Source organism: Micromys minutus (genome assembly GCF_963924665.1).
Source record: "Micromys minutus genome assembly, chromosome: 22".
NCBI classification, from domain to species: domain Eukaryota; kingdom Metazoa; phylum Chordata; class Mammalia; order Rodentia; family Muridae; genus Micromys; species Micromys minutus.
The window spans coordinates 3,037,957-3,057,793 of NC_137957.1; the positions used below are offsets into that span (position 1 = coordinate 3,037,957).

Consider the following 19,837-nt stretch of genomic DNA (forward strand, 5'->3'; position numbering starts at 1 on the left):
TGCCTCTTCTGATGAAGTAACACTAACCCCGAGGTGCAATTTTGTAACCACTACTCTCCCAAGGGGCACACTCCTATTTAAGAGGCATTTCTCATTGTCACCGCAAGACGGTGCTGCCACCTGCGTTTGAAGGATTTAAAAAAAACAATCTCAGCGTTGTGGGTAGGCTCCCTGTAATGTACACAGGCTGAATCCCACCCACAGCAAAGAACAACCCGACAGACATTGAAAACCTGTGGAAGACCCATTGCCAAGAGTGCTCTCAACTAAGAAGCTTAAAACAGAAGCTCCAGATCATGGGTGCCCTAACCACTGTACCCAGCCCTGGAGCACAGTCACTCACCCGATCACCTCAGGACCCAGCTCTCGACGAACCCGGGATTCAGAGCCAGGGCTTGGCCGGTGGTAGGGGAAGACCATGGCTTGGCCACGCGCGTCCAGGCGGAAGCGCAGCGAGGTGCGCAGAATAGCGCTGAGTCGCTGCAGGAAGTCGGCGCTGGAGCGCAGCAGCTCCTCAGGAGGCAGAAGAACCGTGAGGACCAGAACCCCTCGGGCCAAAAGAGCCGGGACATCGCTGGCACAGTCCAGCCCATCCCAGCCACACTCCTCAGTGTTGCAGCCCTGGTCACAACGGCCATCTGCAAAGTGGTCGGCGCAGTACTTCTCATAAACCGGGCTGGGGGCAGAGAACACAAAGTTAGAGATTCCTCAGGTCACCTAAATGCACACAGAGAAGAGCAGTCAGTACTGGACAGTGCTTGCATGGGGTGGGGTGGGGAGATGTCCTTACACATGTCAGACTTTCTGCAAACGAAGTCGCTGGCTGCATAACCACAAGTTCTCTGTTCCTAATTTGAAATACTTGGGACTAAAACTATTTCGGGATTCAAATTAGAGTTTTAGAATATCTACATATATGCTTAAGTATTGTATATGCACGTAAATGCAATGCAATATCTTTTTATAAATATCTTAAAATAAGATCTCATGTATCTCAGACTGGCCTCAAACTCTGTTAGCCAGATAGACTGGCAAATATGTCTAATGCCAGTATTCCAGAGGCAGAGGCAAGGATGTCTCTGTGAGTTCAGAGCCAGCCAGGGCTACACAGTGAAACTCTGTTTCTTAAAAAACAAAACAAAGCTATGTAGCTGAGGGTGATCTTGAATTTATCCTCCTGCCCCACCTGCTCACAGTTTAGGTGGGTGTCAGGCAAGCTCTCCAACAGTTCAGCTACACCCCCAGCCCTCTATTCATAATTTATATAAGACCCCTCAGGGATGAAGCCCAAGTCTAAAGACAAAAATACACAGAGCCAAAGTAACTACATAGACTTTGGGGGTTGTTTTATTTCTATGCTGGGGGTTGAACCAGGGCCTCATGCTGTCCTGGCAGGTGCTCTGCCACTGTGTCTGAATTTTGGCTGCTCCTTATCAGTGAGGCAAAGGATAGAATTTTCCACTGTGGCATCATCCTACCATGGACTACATAGTTCAGGGTTCCAGGTTTGGGATTTGGGATGTTCAACCAGTATCAGTACAACAGGCATTAGTTGAGCGCCTGCTGCATGCAACCATAGGCACCAAGATCCCACCCACAAGTCCCTGCCCCAGAAAAACTGGCATTCTTGTGGGGGGAGACAGATGTCGTGGGAGCCAAATGAGGAAAACATGCAGGGTTTCCCTTAGAGTTCAGTAAATGGTAGATAGAGGCATATACGTGGGTTCTACTTGGAATTCAATACTAGAAAGCAAGAGAAGTGCTGGGGGTCACCTAGGAGTAGTTCACAATGTAGATAATGCCATCTAAGCAAAGGCTTGAAGGAAGGGGGAAACTTCTTAGGGGAGGAACAGTTCCGTGATGGAGTAAGCAGAGAAATCCCAGGGAACAGGAAGTCTGAGGTCAGGTGACTGCAGAGCTCTGAGGAAGGGGAAGGATGAAGACGGTATGGAGTCAAAGGTGGGAGAGGATTCCAGACAAACACGGGGGCACACAGAGGATGCAGAAATAGGGAACGTATGGGCCAGAGAGGGCGGAGGCAGGAGATTGGACAGACAGGCAAGGAGATGGGAGGCACAGAGAGGGAGGCAGAGAGTCCTGGGACTGAAGGACGGCCAGGTGACGCAGACAGACAGACAGAGGGTACACACAGAACAGACGGGGACTTACACACAGGTGGATAAAAGGACAGAGAGCTGGTCATACAGACGGTGAAAGGAGAGGCCAGGGTCTCACCGTGTGACCATGGCTGTCCTGGAACTCACTATGTAGACCAGGTTGGCCCTGAATTCATACAGAGTCCTGCCTCCCGAGTGCTGGGATTAAATGTGTGAGCAACTATACCCAGCTTGCTTTTTAAGATTTTAAGAGAGACAGATTAACAAGTCATTAAGCGTGCACCACAGGAGTGTGTAACTGCGGGCAGACAGAAACAAATGGGCAAGATGAGGTAGGTGAAAACATAAACGGCAGAACTGAGCAATCACATAGGTGGACACGGGTGGGTGGAACCCCCAGTGCCCTGGTGGTAGCAGCTGTGAAAAATGAAGGGACAGACCATCGGACGATCCAAAAACAGACTGACAGGCAGACTGGACAGACGTTGCTCACTGACAGTGCAACTTAAAGATGGACAGAAGAAGTCGGGGGCTCACTTGCAAGTGTGGTCGCGGCCACCAGAGTAGCAGTCAAAGTTGTCATAGAGGCAGGCTGGTGAGCTGCAGGCCGGGTCGCACCGGCTGTTGTTGAAGAGGCGCCAGCACTGCAGTGCCTCACACTGCCTCCAGGGGTCGTCCACGTTCAGCGAGCAGTCACCGCCGTCCCAGCCACAGCCTGGGCTATTGCATTCACGGTCGCAGTTCTGGTCCCCTCGCTTGGCCTGACAGGCGGCTTGCGGGCACCGTGGCTCCTCGGGGACCTCAGAGGCTGCGGAAGGGGTTTCGCAACGCGGGCCATCCCAGCCCGGAGCGCATACACAGCGGAAGAAAGGGACGCTCTGTACGGGTAGGCACGAGCCCCCGTGCAGACAAGGGGCAGCAGCGCAGCTGGTGTTAGTAGCTCCAGAGGGTGACGCCCTAGAAACCCGGCAGGAGGGCCCCGACAGCCCAGGAGGACAAGCACAGCGGGGCCCACGGGCTGTCTGCTGGCATGGGATACCCACTGGGCACTGCAGGTCTCGGCAAGTGCGTGCCACCCGCTCACAGCGCAGACCCCAGAATGGCTAATGGTGGGGGGTGAGGTGACCGAAAGAAAAATTGGTAGCGAGAAGAAACGGATAGGTGGAAAAGAGAGAGAAGAGTGGGAGTCATCAAGACTTGAAAAATGATGACCCTCCCTCTCCCAACCTTTCCAGCAGCTGCCCCTTTCCTCTGTTGGCCTCATTTTGAAGATAAGCCATACCTTCCCCAGGACGCAACAAAGTCACGATTTCACTAAGTTAGACTCCAAACTATAACTCAGCATTTCGGGACCTCTTTGCCTTCCTCCTTTCTCTGAAGCCTTCTCTTTCCCCAAGGGCCTCCACCCATACCGGTCACACCTACCTGGACACAGTGACAGGTGAAGGTCAGCCCACCTCCACGGCCTAGGCTGGGACGGCACTGGCCTCCATGCTGGCATGGCTGGGACTCGCAGGGGGACAGAGCAGTCTGACAGCGAGGCCCTGAACAGATGGATGCAGGAGGATCAACTACGGTGGCAGAGCCACATCAGGAGCCCCTGGGCAGTCTGTCTGCCGTACTTACCTGTGAAACCAGGATGGCAGATGCAGCGGAAGTGCCCACCTGGATCTTGGAGGCAGTCCCGGGTATGTGCTGCATGGCACGCACCTGGTCGACACTCATTAATGTCTGCCTCACAGTGCACACCTGTGTATCCCGGGGGACAGTTACAGCGGAAGCCACCCACCAGGTCCACACAGGTGCCGTTGTGCAGGCACCGGAGGCCCGAGTCCAAGGACGGGCCTGGGCCACAGTCATCCTCATTGACCTCACAGAGAACTCCTAGGGTATAGGAGAGTAGTCAGTAGAGGCTAGAGACTCGGCCTCTTATCCTGCACCCCTCAACCCTGGTCTTAACGTACCCAGTGTGCCCGGGGGACAGGAACAGAGATAGCGTGCCACCAGATCAATACAGGAGCCTCCGTTCTGGCAGGGCTGGGACGCACACTCATCGACATCATCCTCACAACTGTCACCAGAATAGCCAGAAGGACACTGAATTGAGGCAAGAAAGGAATTCCCTTAGCCCTGAGGGCTATGCCTAGGCACACCTGTGAGCACACCTGAGGGCTATGTCTAGGCACACCTGTGAGCACACCTGAGGGCTATGTCTAGGCACACCTGTGAGCACACCTGAGGTCTATGTCTAGGCACACCTGTGAGCACACCTGAGAGCTATGCCTAGGCACACACCTGTGAGCACACCTGAGGGCTATGTCTAGGCACACCTGTGAGCACACCTGAGAGCTATGCCTAGGCACACCTGTGAGCACACAGAATCCCACCATGGAAGGACACACATAGACCTCTAACTAACAGCCAGTAGCATGGGCAGACTTACCCAGTACACTCTGTGCTTGTTATTTTTGTGTGTCTGAACTTGAACCAAACCTAGACACATCTTGGAAGAGGGAATCTCACTTGAGAAATTGCCTCCTTCAGATTGGCCTGTAGCATGTCTGTGGGCGTTGTCTTGTCTGCTGATTGACATGGGAGGACCCAGCCCACTCTGGTGGGCTGAGCTATGTAAGGAAGCCAGTAAGCAACATTCCTCTGTGGTCCCTGCTTCAGTTCTGGTCTGTAGTTCCCTGCACTGCAACTTACAGAGAACTTTCATGTTCCTTCCCTGGCTTCCCTAATGATGGAGTGTACACTGAAGCAACTCCTTTTCTCCCTCAAGTTGCTTTTGGCCAGGGTGAGACTGGGAAGGCCACCAGCACACTCAGTACAGAAGGGCATATGCTCATGAAAACACACAGGAAAAATACCCAGGTACCCCCAAATCACATGTCTGGAGAAGTCACTCATACCCTGAGAGAGACACAGAAAGGAAGACAGAAACTCACATCCCCCAAATCCATCTACAAGGACGTGAGGGTAAGGAGCTGAAGAGATTGCCCAGTGGTTAGAGCACTTGCTGCACAAGTATGAGGATATGAGTTCAAATCCTCAGGACCCACTGAAAAAGCCAGGTGTGGGGTGGGGGAGACACTAGGTGTGGTCTTCCATGTCTTTACCCAGGTGTGGGGTGGGGGAGGCAGGAAGATCACTGGGATTCACCAACTACCAGCCTAACCTGAGGTTCAGTGAGAGAACCTCAAGGGAACACAGTAGAGTGATGTCTTCCCCCGACCTCTGTACACACACCCCTGTGCACACCCATTGCACACACACAGACATATCCGTAAGGGAGGGGAACAAAATTGCTAAACCCAGTTGCACACTGCTTTAATCCCATTGCTCACGAGGCAGAGAGAGGTAGATCTCAACAGCTTAAGACAACCAGAGCTTAGTGAGACTGTCTCAAAAAAAAGAAAGAGAAAGAAAAAAGAAAGGATAGAAAAAGGAAAAGGGAAAGAAGAGGTAAGAAAAGAGAGGCAGACAAATAGAGTGGTGGGTGCCTTTACTCCTAACACTCTAGAGCTGGAGGCAGGAGGATTGCTGTGAGTTGGAGGCCAGCTTGGACTACATAGCAAATTACAGGACAGCCAGGGCTTCATAAAGAGACCATGTCTCAAAACACTAGCCAATAAATAAATAAACACATATACATACACACTACATACATACATACATACATACATACATACATACATGCACACATACATGCACACATACATACATGCATGCATACATACATGCATGCATACACACGTACATACGTACATACATACATACACGCGTACATACATACATGCATACATACATGCATGCATGCATACATACACGTACATGCATACATACACACGTACATACATGCATGCATGCATACATACACACGTACATACATACATATGCACGTACATACATGCACACATACATACATGCATACATACACACGTACATACATACATACATGCATGCATACACGCGTACATACATACATACATGCATGCATACACACGTACATACATACATACATACATACATACACAGTACACACATACATACATGTATACATGCATACATACATACACGCATGCATACACACGTACATACGTACATACATACATACGCACGTACATACATACATGCATGCATGCATGCATGCATACATACATGCACACATACATGCATGCATGCATACATGCATACATACATACATGCAGGCTAGGAGTGAAGCTGAGTGCTTACCTACCACACATGAAACATTCCTTTCTCCCACAGAGAGGGAGGGAAGGGCAGGGAGGGGGAGGGGAAGGAGAGGGAGAGGGAGACACCAGGACACAGAAACCCACCCAGAAATGGTCAGCTTCTCTTCCCTCTCCCCGAGATGCACACTTACCTCACACACATAGCCCCCCATGTAACCACGGCAGGTGCCGCCGTGCTGGCAAGGCTGGGCTGTGCAGGGATCCAGCTCGAGTTCACAGTGACTGCCTGTGCGGCCCTCTGCACACACACAGTAGTGGGAGTGCTCCTGGTCTATGCACTGCCCACCTGCCTGACACAGCTGCTCCAACCGCACCCCTGAGAAGCAGAGAGTGACGTCAGGCACAGAAGTGGGCCTGCCACCTTTCCTACTGCGACCGCCATCACACAAACATCCAGCATCCCTGCTGGCAGTGATGACCCCCAGTGTCTCACTTAGTCACACATACACACCCAGCTGCCCACTGTGACACATACTGAACCACACACCTCAGTAGTCCCATATGCTGTGTGGCTCTCATTCGGCTTGTACAGCAAGAGGTGGGCACCACCCTTCAGCCCGACACACACCACACGCTCCCCTCACCCATCTGGGCTGCGGCCTCCATGCAGGGCAGGCTTTGTATGTCACACAGGCGGCCACTCCACCCAGGCGGACAGATGCAGTAGGCCCCAGTCTGGACACAGCGACCCCCATTCTGACAGGGTGCTTGGCTGCACCAGTCCACTGGGTTCTGCAAAAGAAACCTTCAGGGTCAGTGCTGGGAGGGACCCTAGAAACAAGATGGGCTTATCCCTTCATGCTGCCCCACAGGTCCCCCCTCATTTCTGGACACTTCCCCCCAAGGACCTCAGACACCACTCACCTGACACTGACTCCCAGTGAAGCCCTCCCGGCAGGTGCATTCAAATCCGAGGTGGGTGGGGGTGCAGATGCCCCCGTGCAGACAGGGCCGGGAGAAGCAGGGGTCCGCCTTGTACTGGCAGTGTGTGCCCGTGTAGCCAGGACGACACACACAGCTGAAGGAGTTCACGCCATCCACACAGGTCCCTCCATTGAAGCAGGAACTGGAGAGTAGGACAAGAAGGTCAAGCTCCACCCCCCGTAGAAACCACCCAACCTAGAACTGAGTGCTTCCCAGTGTCAGACCCTAGCTATCCTCAACAAGCTAGAGCCTGTGAAGAGCTCACCTGGTCCCTTCACCTACGAACCCTGCCTCAGTCTAGGCCTCAAAAGAATGGGAGGCTGTGACTTCCAACCGGCCTGGCCCATTCCTCAGCCATGTGCCCTGAAACGGATGCCGAGTCCAGGAAGCCCTCTCTGGTTCCCCTTCCATGGCAGGGCCCTGAGTTTCCAGCCCATGCTCCACCCACCTGGGGCTGCAGTCCAGCAAGTCATTCTCACAGTGGAAGCCTCCATAACCAGGTGGACAGGTGCAGGTGAAGGAGGCCACGTGATCAGTACAGGTGCCAGGGCCACAGGGGCTGCTCAGACATTCATCCACATCTCGAGCACAGCGAGGACCAGCAAAGCCATTGAGGCAAGAACAGGAAAAGGAGCCCACGCCATCCTGGCAGGAACCACCATTGAGGCACGGGTCTGCAGAGAGCAGGAAAGACATCTGGTCATTCCCTATGCCCACATCAGCCAGGCCTCACCTAGCTATCCTCATAAGGGGGAAGACTCAGGAAGAAGCCGGGGGGGGGGGGGCACAGTCCTTTTTGTTTGCTTGCTTGTTTTTAAAACAGGATTTTACAATATAGCCAGGACTGGCCTGGAGTTCACTATGTAGACTAGGCTGGCCTTGAACTCAGAGATAAGCCTGCATTCCACCTTCTGAGTGCAGAGTGTAAAGGTGTGTGTGTTCCAGCCCACAAGGGACACTCTTGGTCAGAGATCAAAGTTTAGATTATTACCCAAGGACAGAACATGCACAGTATTTTCTTGTTATTCTCTAAACAATAGAGTATAACAAACACATACATGCAATGCCCATTGGACTTGGTGCATCACGCCATCTAGAGGGACCAGCAAGATGACTTTAGCAGGTAAAGGTGCTTGCTCACGCAGGACGGCCTGCCTGAGCTCAATCCCTGGAACCCACGTGGTGGAAGGAAAAAAATTAACTCCTGCAAGCTGTCCTCTAACCTCCTCCCTCTCTCTCTCCCTCCCTCTCTCTCCTTCTCTCTCTCTCCCTCCCTCCCTCCCTCTCTCTCCCTCTCTCTCTCTCTCTCCCTCTCTCTCTCCCTCCCTCTCTCTCCCTCTCTCTTCCTCTCTCTCTCTCCCTCTCTCTCTCCCTCCCTCTCTCTCTCCCTCTCTCTCCCTCTCTCTCTCCCTCTCTCTCTCCTTCTCTCTCTCTCTCCCTCTCTCTCTCTCTCTCCCTCTCTCTCCCCCTCTCTCTCTCTCCCTCTCTCTCTCCCTTTCTCTCCCTCTCTCTCCCTCTCTCTCTCCTTCTCTCTCTCTCTCCCTCCCTCCCACCCACCATCCGTCCTTCCCTCCCTCTCTCATTTAAATTAAAAATAAAGTCTGGGTTGATGACACAGCTCAGCATGGGTAAAGGCACCAGCCACCAAGCCTAACATCAGAGCTGGAGCACCAGATCCCATAAGGTAGAAGGTCCTATGACCGCCACACATAGTGCAACACGCCCCACACACGTGCACACAATAATAAGCAAATGTAAATGCCTTAAAATAAGAAGTTAGCTATCTAGAGATCTGAATAATCTGAGAGGAAATTCGAGGAAATGCAGAGCTATTTGCAACCATTAAGCCATTTGACAATAAGGGACTTAAACACCCACAGAGTCTGTAATCCATAGAGGCTGTGGCCATCTCAAAGAAATACCTGAAGTGCCACCCCTGCTCTGATTCATGTGCTTGGCACAGGCCTGTGGTGACCAGTGGAGCTACCACTAGCCACATGAGGTTAATGGGCCCTTGATATTGCTGCCAGTCCAAAGAAGATAAGCTGCAAATGTAAAATACTTTTAGCAAAATTCAAATTTTTGAAGTTTTATATGTGGAAATAAAAATATTTTTTAATTTACTTTATTTATATGAGTACACTACAGCTGTCTTCAGACACACCAGAAGAGGGCATCGGTTCTCATTACAGATGATTGTGAAACCACACCATGTAGTCACTGGGAATTGAACTCAGGACCTCTGGAAGAGCAGTCAGTGCTCTTAACCCACTGAGCCATCTCTCCACAGCCTAAAATATTTTCTATACTGACTTAAATAAAACATATTTTTTAGCTTTTTATTACATTTTTGGATTATTATTCTGTGTGTGTGTGTGCTGACCTCGGTTCATCAGGCTTAGAGGCAAGCACCTTTCTGTGCAGAGTCATTCCACCAGCCTATTGCTCATTTACATAGTGGTGCTGGGGATGGAACTAAGTCCCTCATGCCGTAACAGACTGAAGAGAACCACATAGTGCCGGGAATCTAGTATGACTTGATGGGTGGGTTCCCTGGGGAAGGAAGCACCCCAGAGATCCCTGCACTTACTGGGGTCACAGTCGTCAATGTCCTGATCACAGAAAGGACCAGTGTATCCCCCGTGGCAGATGCACCTGAAGCTCCCTGGCAGGTTGGTGCAGGTACCGTGGGGGCCGCAGGGTGAGGCACTGGCACACTCATCCACATCCTCCTGACATCGTGGGCCTGGAGGTGAGAGGGGAAGCAGTTAAGGTTACAGGGACAAAATGAGGACTGAGAATGCCTCAGCTCAAGAACCTGCAGGCTGAGGCAAGGAAAGGCAAAGGCAAGCCGCTGTCCCTAGGCATTTGGCACATGTCACTCCTGAACTGTATTCTGCCTATCTCTTTATCTGTATCCATTGAATACACACTCCGAAAAGTCACCTCTTCAAAAACCTGTCATCAATCTCAGGCATCCCAGCATCCTCAGCCCCATATGGCTCCCTCTTCTCCTGAGCTGACTCAGATGGGCTGAGAATGTCTGGATCCAACTGTCTTTTCCCAGAATAAAACACCTTCAAAGGCAGAGCAAGGCTGAGTCCCCTCTGGGCTCCCTGGCATTACCCAGTATGCAGCAAAGTGCAGAGGAGGAAGAAGAGGGGGAGAAAGAAGAGAGGAAGGAGAAGAGGAAGGAGAGGAGGAGGACTTTGATGTACCTTGCCAGCCTGGAGGACAGGAACAGACAGTCAGCTGGTCAGGGTCAGACTCACAGTGGCCTCCATGCTCACAGAGGCTTGGTATGCAGGGAGACAGCACCTCACATTGACGGCCTGTAGGGAGCAGACCGTCCACAGTCTTGAAGACTCACTGCTCCCAATTCCCCATCCCTGGAGTCCCAACCTGATATTTAGGAAAGACAAGAGAGAGAGACAGAGACAGAGACAGAGACAGACAGAGAGACAGACAGAGAAACAGAGACAGAGAGACAGAGACAGAGAGAGAAGAGATTAAAGAAGGAAGGAAGAAAGGGAGGAAGGGAGGGAGGGAGGGAGAGAGGGAGGGAGGGAGGGAAGGAAATACAAAAAGGGCTGGACAGATGGTTCAGTAGTTAACAGCACCTCATGCCCAGTCATGAGGACCAGAACTCAGACGCTCCCAGCTAAATAACAAACTGTAACCCCAGCTGCAAGTTAGAAGAAAACAAGAGGATCACAGGAACTCACTGGCTTCCAGCCTATCCAGGAAAGCACAAAGCCCAGGTTCAGAGAGAGACCCTGTCTCAAAGGAACAGGTAGAGTGATAAAGGATGACAGGTATGCCCTCTTCTGGTTCTGGTCTCCACACACAGACATATGTGACACAGACATACGAGACAAAAGGAATTATGCAAAGCTTTAAAAACAAAAAAAGAACAGAAAAGAAACATGAGAAACAAGGGTGTCGGGTGCCCTAGGGAGGAATATGGGGACACACACCCTGAAATCCAGGGGCACAGGTGCAGCGGAAGCCTATTCCATCACTGGTGCAGGTGCCACCAGCCTGGCAGGGCTGGGACTCACAGGCATCTGGAGCCAGGCTCTGGCTGCATCGAGGGCCACTCCAACCGGGCTCACACACACATCGGAACCTGGTGGAGGAGGCAGTGAGGTGTGGCAGGTGGCTGGGGACAGCAGAAGAGGGGCCGGGAACTGGGAAGGGGCCTCACCCGCCTGGTGCATCGTGGCAGATTCCATGACTACAGGGCTTGTGGGCACAGGGATGGTTCACAGGGAGGCAGAGTGGAGGCAGGGAGCCAGGTGGACAGAGGCAGTGGAAGCCATTTTCCCCATCCACACAGGAGCCACCCTCTCCACAAGGGCTGGACGCACACTCGTTGATTTCCACATTGCAGAGGGGCCCTGGCAAGCATACAGGCAACTTCATTCCAGAACAAAGACAATGGTGACAACTGAAGGAGAGGGGACACTCTGTCCTATGTCCTGACCTCACTTTGCTGACAAAATGACAACCCCATACCAGTGAGCAAGCAAGCCCACGATCCAAGGTATGTCACTCTCTCGCGCGCTCTCTCTCTCTCTCTCTCTCTCTCTCTCTCTCTCTCTCTCTCTCTCCCCCTCTCTCATTCTCTCCCTCTCTCTCTCTCATTCTTTCTCTCTCTCTCTCCCTCTCTCCCTCTCTCTCGTTCTCGTTCTGTCTTTCACACTCACTTTCTCGTTCTCTGTGTGTGTGTGCATGTGTGTGCCTGTCTCCCTCCCTCCATCTCCCCTTTTTCTCTCACTCTCTGCTTTGTAAAAAGAATCATTGTTTATTTATTTATTTTATGAGTGCTTGCATGTATATTAGTGCATTGTGGTGTGTTCCTGGTGCCCATGAAAGCCAGCAAAGGATGTCAGATTCCTGGAATTGGAGTTACAAGCAGTTGTGAGACTCACTGAGCATGGAGAAGTCAAACTTGTGCCTACACAGAGCCTTCTACAGTCTAGGGTCTCTGGTGCAGAAAGGTAGGTACTCTGCATGCTGCCGAGCTAGCCACCAGCCCTTTGATCCACAATGGCATCCTGTCTCCAGGATATGCTATCGCAGTGCTGGCACAGAGCTTGTGAGAATAACCAACTGATGTCTGATTTGACTTAGGGCCACCCCAAAAGATGAAACTCAGCAAGACTGCGGCAGCATGCACAGGGCCTGCCCAGGTCTACCCCAGGCCCTCTGCCTGAGTATTAGTCTCCAGTTTGGTGGGGTTTCGAGTGTGTGGATGAGTTTCTGACCCTGATGTCTTCTCCTAGGCTCTTTGCCCTCCTGAGTTTGCTTTGTTTGGTCCAATTCTGATGTGTTGTTTTGCTTTAGCTTATTTTATTTTATTATTTAAAAACAAAAACAAAAAACCAAGCAGTTGTGAGCTAGCGTGTTGATGCTGGGAACTAAACCTCAGTCCCCTGCAATGAGTCCCCTGCAAGAGCAGCAGGAGCTTGGGACTACAGAGCCCTCTCTTCAGCCTCTCCATATGTTCTTATTTAGAAACATGATTTTGCTGCACAGCCCTGGCTGGCCTACGCTCACAGTGATGCTTAGGCTAGCTTCAGACAGGCAGTAATCCTCCTGCTTTCGTCTTCTGACTATTGGGGATAACCTTGATGAAGGGAAAAGGGGGACTTAAATGGCTCACTGAGAACAAATGCTTGCCACCAAGCCTGCTGAGCGGAGTTGGATCCCAGAAGGAAAGAACTGACTGCACTTGTCCTCTGACCTCCAGACATACACGAAGTAAATAAAACGTAATATTTTTTCAAATAAAGTGGGGGCACCCAAGAGACTTGCGGCTTGATCGCTCCACTCCACGGCAGCCAGCTACCCACCTGTGAATCCAGGCTGACAGACACAGTCGTAGCGGTTGATGCCATCACGGCAAACTCCAAAGGTACAGGGGTTGCTGGCACAGTCATCGACGTTAACCTCACAGTTCACACCTACAGCGAGGGAGGGAGGGAGTGTGGCAGGAGTAGCTGCAATCATCAAGCACCACTTGCAAACTCGTCGTAGACACCCACACGCCCCCATGTACTGTCATGGTCCCGCCCCAATCCCCACCTGTGGTTCCGGGAGGACAGCGGCAGAGGTACTTGTCCACCAAGTCTAGACATTTGCCCCCATATCGGCAGGGCTGGCTGCGGCACTCATCCACCTGGCTCTCACAGCGTATGCCCGTGTAGCCCGGGGCACAGGCACATGAGAAGCTAGCAATGCCATCAACACAGCGCCCGTGGTGGCAGGGATCCGGAGAGCAGTCATCTATGTTTCGCTCACACAGGGTGCCCTCAAAGCCTGCAAGAACGGGAGGTCAGCGTCTGCCCACTTGTCCATGGTCGTCTCGGCCCAAGTCTAGCTCAGCTCTCAGGCCTCACCCCTACTCGCTTCCAGAACCTCCCACTGCCAACGTCACCCCGAATCTCTGCCTACCTTCATCATCAGCTTCACGCCCCGTTCACACCCCGGCTGTCACTGGCCCTGACCTGGCCTCACTGAAGCCTGGCTCTGAGGCTAGCCCCAAGTCTGTTATCGGTCCCTGACACCCATCGGCCCACCAGCCCACCTTCTGGCTCCTGCCACAGTCTCACGGTCCACGCTCACCCTCTGCGCAGCGACACTCATAGCCGTCGGGCTGGTCCACACACTTGGCACCATTCCGGCAGGGGGTGCTCGCACATTCGTCCACATCCAGCTGACATGTGGACCCGCTGAATCCTGGAAGCGACACGGAGAGTTAAAGCGGGCAACCTGCCTTATTTGAGTGGAAAACCCCCTTTGCTTCTTTTTTAATTAATTTCAATGCAGACTAGTCCAGAGAGACGGCTCAGAAGATAAAGGTGCTTGCCAGGCAAGCTCGACCACCTGACTTTAATTCCTAAGATGTACATAACATAGCGAAAAGAGAGAGCCCATGTACACAAAAGAAGTGACTAACTAACTAGTGACTTCTTTTTTTTAAGTTCAATGTTGTCATAACCTAACAATGCCAGGCTCCCTGTCCTCACCTGATGGGCAAGTGCAGCTGAAGCCATTGACTCTGTCCTTGCAGACACCACCATTAACACACGGGCTGCTCTGACATTCGTCGATGTCCACCTCACAGAAGGTCCCCGTGAAACCTAGACGGGGATGGGATGAAGGCACCGAAAGTTCCCTCAGGAGAACTCTTCACTTCTGTTTCAGGGCTTCGATTCTGTTGTGGGTTTGTTGAGATAAACTCGTGCTGTGGACTTTGGGCTGGCCTCAAACTAATGAGCCTCCCGACTCAGCCACTCACGTTCTGGGTAACAGGCGTGCATGAACACGGTCAGCCTTAGACTCCGTTTCAAACAAGCGGGACCCTCACCCAGCTGTGGTCTCACATGGACTAAGGTTTAGGGAGCTCCCCTCTGATATTATCTGTTAGCATTCTACCCTGGCCCTGCACCTTCCTTATCGAGGGTTACAAGGTTTCATCTTAAAAACATGTAACTCTCTCCCTTTCTCCAGCCAGGAAGCTTCACTTTAAACTTTAAAAGTCAAATAAGGATGCTTGCTGCCAAGCGTGACAACCTAGAACCCTCATGGCTAAAGTGGACTAGGCACGGAGGCACGTGCCACTCAAACCAGTATTTGGGAAACTGAGGAAGGTGGATCTCTGTGAGTTCAAGGACAGCCTGGTCTACAGAGTGAGTTCCAGATAGTTTACTGTGCCACTACAGCTGGCTTGAAATGTCTGTTTATTTACGTGTGTGTGTGTGTGTGTGTGTGTGTGTGTGTGTGTGTGTTTGTGTGTGTGTGTGTGTGTGTCCCAAACACGTGGGTATCCTCAGAGGTCAGAGAGTGGTAGATCTCTTGGAACTGGAGCTACAGACAGTTGTGTTCTGCCCCATATGGGTGCTAGTAACCAAACTCAGTCCTCCAGAAAGCAGGAAGTACTTCTCTTAACCACTAAGCTATGTCTCTTGCCCCTATTTTATTTTATTTTGAGACAGGATCTCACTTTATAACCTCAGCCACCCTAGAACTCACCACGTAGACCAAACTGGCCTTGAACTCACAGAGATGAGCCTACTTCTGCTTCCCAGGTGCTGGGATGTCAGGCATTTGCCTCTATGTCCAGAATTTTTTTTTCAAGTAAATAAAAATAAACCAAGTTTTACCCCAGGCCCAGCCTTCGTAACCCACCCAAGCCATACCCACCTGCCATGCAGATACAAGTGAACTGGCCAATTCGGTCAAGACATGTGGCCTGATTGCGGCAGGGCCCGGACAGACACTCGTTAACATCGGTCTCACATCGAGGTCCAGTATAGCCACGGCCACACTGGCACAGGAATGAGCCCTGTGTATTCACACACCGACCCAAATGTTCGCAGGGGTTGGCACCTGTAGATGGGGGAGGGGGGGAGGGGAAAACATAATCAGTATGGGTGTGGCCATTCACAGCCCCACCCCTCCCTGTTTTCAGGCTCATCTCTTCTCACCAATAGAGCACTCATCCACATCCTGGTCACATGCCCCTCCAGTGAAGCCAGGTGGACAGGTGCAGATGGCCCGACCACTCACGGGGTTTGTGTCACAGATAGCATCCTCATGGCAGGGGTTGCTGACACATGCATCGTCCAGATGACACAAGAGGCCTGAGAAAAGGTCAGCAGAATGAAGAGCTGGGCCCATGGTCGGCCCAAAGGTCCCCCAGACTTAGCGTTTGAGAAAAAGGCTGGGGCTGGGAATGGAACCCCAGGATCGTGGACGTACAAAGCATGGAAAACATTGCTCAGCCACACTTCCAGCTCCTTGCTTTGTTGGTGTTATTGTTATTACTATTATTTTCACTACTCATGCACTTATCTGGGGAGTGTGGGCGTGTCACGGTGCACGTGTAGAGGCCAGAGGATCTCTCGTTTGATTTTCTCCTTCTACCAGCGGGTCCACTGATAGAAACAGGCTTGTCAGGCCTACTCAGCAAGTACCTTGACGCCCTGAACATCCCACCGGCCAATTCCCTGCTTCCTGTTTCTTGCTTACATTAACCAGCAGTGTATTTAGTATCTGTTTTTATTTTTTAAGCCATTTATTATGAAAAAAAAAGAAACATACAGAATGCTTCACATATGGAATATTGGTTCAGTATTATCTGATAATCTGTTTCTTCTATACCATTTGAAAATTACTTGGAAACGTTTTACAGACAGGGCACTAGGGGCTGGAGATGTTCAGCGGCTAAAAAATACTGGCTGGTCTTCCAAAAGACTTAAGTTCGATTCCCAGCACCTACATGGCAGCTCACAACCGTCAGCAACTCCAGTCTCAGGAGATCTGGTGAATTTTTCTGGCCTCTGAGCGTACCAGTCATGTATGTAGCATGACATGATGTAGCAGGCATAAATGCAGCCAACACACACACACACACACACACACACACACACACCTTTTTTTAATATTTTAAAAGATACTAAATCAAGACTCTAGTCAGGCGTGGTAACACAAGTCCTTAAACCCACAACTCAGAACACAGAAGCCCAAGGACCATCTCTTGTGAGTTTGAGACTAGCCTGATGTACACACAGTGACGCCACGTCTTAACACAACAAAAACAATAAAATCAAGGTACTTGCCACCTAGCCTGACAACAGGAGTCTGAGCCCCCACCAAGAAATATGATGTAAAGAACAAACAGACCTTTGTGACTTCCTTAGCTCCTGCTTTTTTCCCAGTTAGAGCTCTCAGTAGTTCCCCCATTCCAACGGCCTCCTCACAGACAGCCTACAGCATACCCTTCCTCCCTCCTTCCTTCCTTTTCCCCTTCATGCTAAGTGTTAAACCCGGAGCCTGGGCACACTCAGCACACACTGTACCAAGAAGAAACATCCCTAGCCCCCGATCTTTCGAATACTGAGAACAGAGTCTGTCTTTTCCTTTCATTCTGAAACCATTCTGTTGCCTACAAAGATGGCCACTCACCTGTCTTCCCCATAGGGCAGGCGCAGTAGAAAGAGGCCACTCGGTCATGGCAGGTGGCCCCATGGAAGCAAACAGCTGTAGCACAGTCATCGATATTCTGACTGCAGCTCTCGCCTGTCCAGCCATTGACGCACACACAGCTGTGGCCACCCAGGAGGTTGAAGCAGGTGCCCCCATTGTGGCAGGCATTGGGCTGCAGTTGACACTCATCCACATCTTCTGTGCAGAACTGGCCTAGGGCACAAAGATGTGCCAGTCCAAGTCGCCCGAGTGCCCACCCGAGGTCAGCCCCCCAGCTCCCTGCAGCCCTGATGCCCACCTGTCCACTCAGGAGGGCACTGGCAGTTGTAAGTATTGACACCGTCCACACATGTCCCCCCATTGAGACACCGATGTCCAGGACAGTCATCCACGTTGATTTCGCAGTTCTGACCCTCAAAGCCTAGCAGGATAGGAAAGGTAGCAACGGTCACTAGGAGGCTAGCCTATTGTCCCCAACTGCCTTCCCTGAGGACCCCTTACTTACCAGGAAGGCAAGCACAGTCATACGTGACATCACTACTCTGCCTACAGGTGCCACCATTACGGCATGGGGAAGGGGCACACGGCACGATGGGGCTCTCGCAAAGCAGCCCTGTGTAGCCAAGTGGACACTGGCAGCGGAAAGATCCAGGTGTATTGAGGCAGGTACCACCATGACGACAAGGCGTACCAGCTTGGCACTCATCTACGTCATTTCGGCAGTTGCGACCGTGGTAGCCAGGTGGGCAGGCACAGACAAATCGGCCATCTGACCCCACTGAGCAGGGGGCACCATGAGCACAGGGGCTGCTGAGGCAGGGGTCTGGCAGGGAGCAGTCTGGGCCTAGAAAAAGCAGGAGAGGGTGAGCTTGGGACTGACCACATCCTTGCCTACCATGGGTTCCCATCCAGGCCCACCCCTTCACCTCGGAAGCCACGGGGACATCGACAGGAGAACCGGGCGGTGCCCGCCACCACCGAACTCTGGCAAACGCCTCGGCCAGCACAGGGGCCTGAGTGGCAAGGGTCTTCCAGCTGGCACCGCTCGCCCACCCAGCCCGGCAGACACCTGTGGGAAGATGTGTGGTAGGAACAGTATAAAGCAATGCGCTGCCAGACAGACAGCACAGGATGCGCTCATCAAACAGACACACGCTTGCCAAACACCTCCATTTATTTCCCTTCCTTTTTTTTTTTTTAGATAGGGTTTCACTCCGTTCCCCTGGCTAGTCTGGAACTCACAGTAATTTGCCTGCCTCTGCCTCTCTGCCTCTAGCCCTGGGTTTAAAGGTGAGAACCACTGCTCCCAGTCATCCCCATTTATGCTGACAACGAATATTATTGACACCTACTACATACTAAAACACAGCAGCAAACAAAATAAAAGTGATTCTTACCCATTTGGTCCTCATAGCCGGGTCAGGCAAAGAAAACATAGACAAGTAACAAATTAATACGAAACATGCCAAAAACAGCTTGTATATACCACAGTAAAGAACGTGGTACCCGCTGAAGTACATGCCTATGTCCTAGAAGCTGTGACTATCACCCTATTTCGTTTTCAAGGAGATGGGCGGGCCAGGCAAGGTGGCTCACACAAACCTGGCACTTAGAGGAAAACGCAGGAGGATGAAGAGTTCAAAGCCAGCCTTAGCCACATAGCAAGTTTGAGGCTAGCCTTGACTACATGAGACACTGTCTCAAAATCAATACACATATTTTAAATAAGTAACAAGAGGATATGGAATATAGCTCAGTGGTATTGCACTTGCCAGGATGTATGAAGCCCTGGGTTCAATCCCCAGCACGAGAAAAAGGGAAGGAAAAGAATTTTTGCCAGTGTAATTGTGAAGAATCGGGATGAGCTCACTTTGTCTTCCCCACGCCATTTCAAATGGCAGATTCCTTAAAGATTTCTTTTACTTTTATGTGGATACGTGTTTCTCTTGCATGTATACATGGTTCATGCTGTACATGCATGATGCCCATGGCAGTCTGAAGAGAACATTGACATTAAGGATGGTTGTGAGCTATCATGTGGGTTCCAGGAACCAAATCCAAGTGCTCTGAAAGAACAATACACACTCTTAACTGCGGAATCATTTCTCAGTCCCTGTTTATTTATGCGTATACATGTGTGGTTGTATGTGGTTGTATGTGAGTATGTGTGCTCCTCAGGACAGTGTCCTCAGAGGCCAGAACCCCTGGAGCTGGAGTTGCAGGAGAGTAAGCCCATGAGAGCTAAAGGTCGGACTGTGTTCTAAACCACTGAGTCGCACCAGCCCCAACATACGGTATCTTCAGAAGAGAAGAGTCAGGGATGTGGGAGTTCCTATGTGCAGGGGGCTGGGTTCCATTCCCAGGGCACCGGAGAGAGGCAAATCGAAACTAAAGAGAGAAGAAAGGTCACGTGCAGACAAAGGCAGAGAGCAGGGTGAGGCGGCCAGAAGCCTAAACCAATCAGAAACTGGAGGAGACATTAAGAAAGTCTCCCCCTGGATGGTCAGTAGAGAAAGCCAGTTCTGGCAACGCCTTCATTTCAGA

At 51.4% G+C, this 19,837-nt stretch overlaps 1 protein-coding gene across 1 annotated transcript in view; it reads right to left on the reverse strand.

The window, feature by feature from the left end:
* The window catches only part of NOTCH3 (notch receptor 3), a 41,797-nt gene that overhangs the window by 16,393 nt on the left and 5,567 nt on the right, over positions 1–19,837 (reverse strand). The window contains exons 3-25 of the mRNA XM_080935791.1: positions 18,220–18,362; positions 17,799–18,137; positions 17,592–17,714; positions 17,273–17,506; positions 15,793–15,948; positions 15,509–15,694; positions 14,332–14,445; positions 13,928–14,041; positions 13,388–13,621; positions 13,156–13,266; positions 11,505–11,697; positions 11,275–11,426; positions 10,516–10,629; positions 9,888–10,043; positions 7,746–7,971; positions 7,238–7,439; positions 6,958–7,105; positions 6,505–6,689; positions 4,082–4,214; positions 3,744–4,001; positions 3,543–3,661; positions 2,655–3,220; positions 344–676 (exon numbers count right to left, since the gene is read on the reverse strand). Of these exons, the coding sequence (XP_080791917.1) occupies positions 344–676; positions 2,655–3,220; positions 3,543–3,661; positions 3,744–4,001; positions 4,082–4,214; positions 6,505–6,689; positions 6,958–7,105; positions 7,238–7,439; positions 7,746–7,971; positions 9,888–10,043; positions 10,516–10,629; positions 11,275–11,426; positions 11,505–11,697; positions 13,156–13,266; positions 13,388–13,621; positions 13,928–14,041; positions 14,332–14,445; positions 15,509–15,694; positions 15,793–15,948; positions 17,273–17,506; positions 17,592–17,714; positions 17,799–18,137; positions 18,220–18,362 (4,539 nt within the window). The remainder of the gene's footprint in view (positions 1–343; positions 677–2,654; positions 3,221–3,542; positions 3,662–3,743; positions 4,002–4,081; positions 4,215–6,504; positions 6,690–6,957; positions 7,106–7,237; positions 7,440–7,745; positions 7,972–9,887; positions 10,044–10,515; positions 10,630–11,274; positions 11,427–11,504; positions 11,698–13,155; positions 13,267–13,387; positions 13,622–13,927; positions 14,042–14,331; positions 14,446–15,508; positions 15,695–15,792; positions 15,949–17,272; positions 17,507–17,591; positions 17,715–17,798; positions 18,138–18,219; positions 18,363–19,837) is intronic.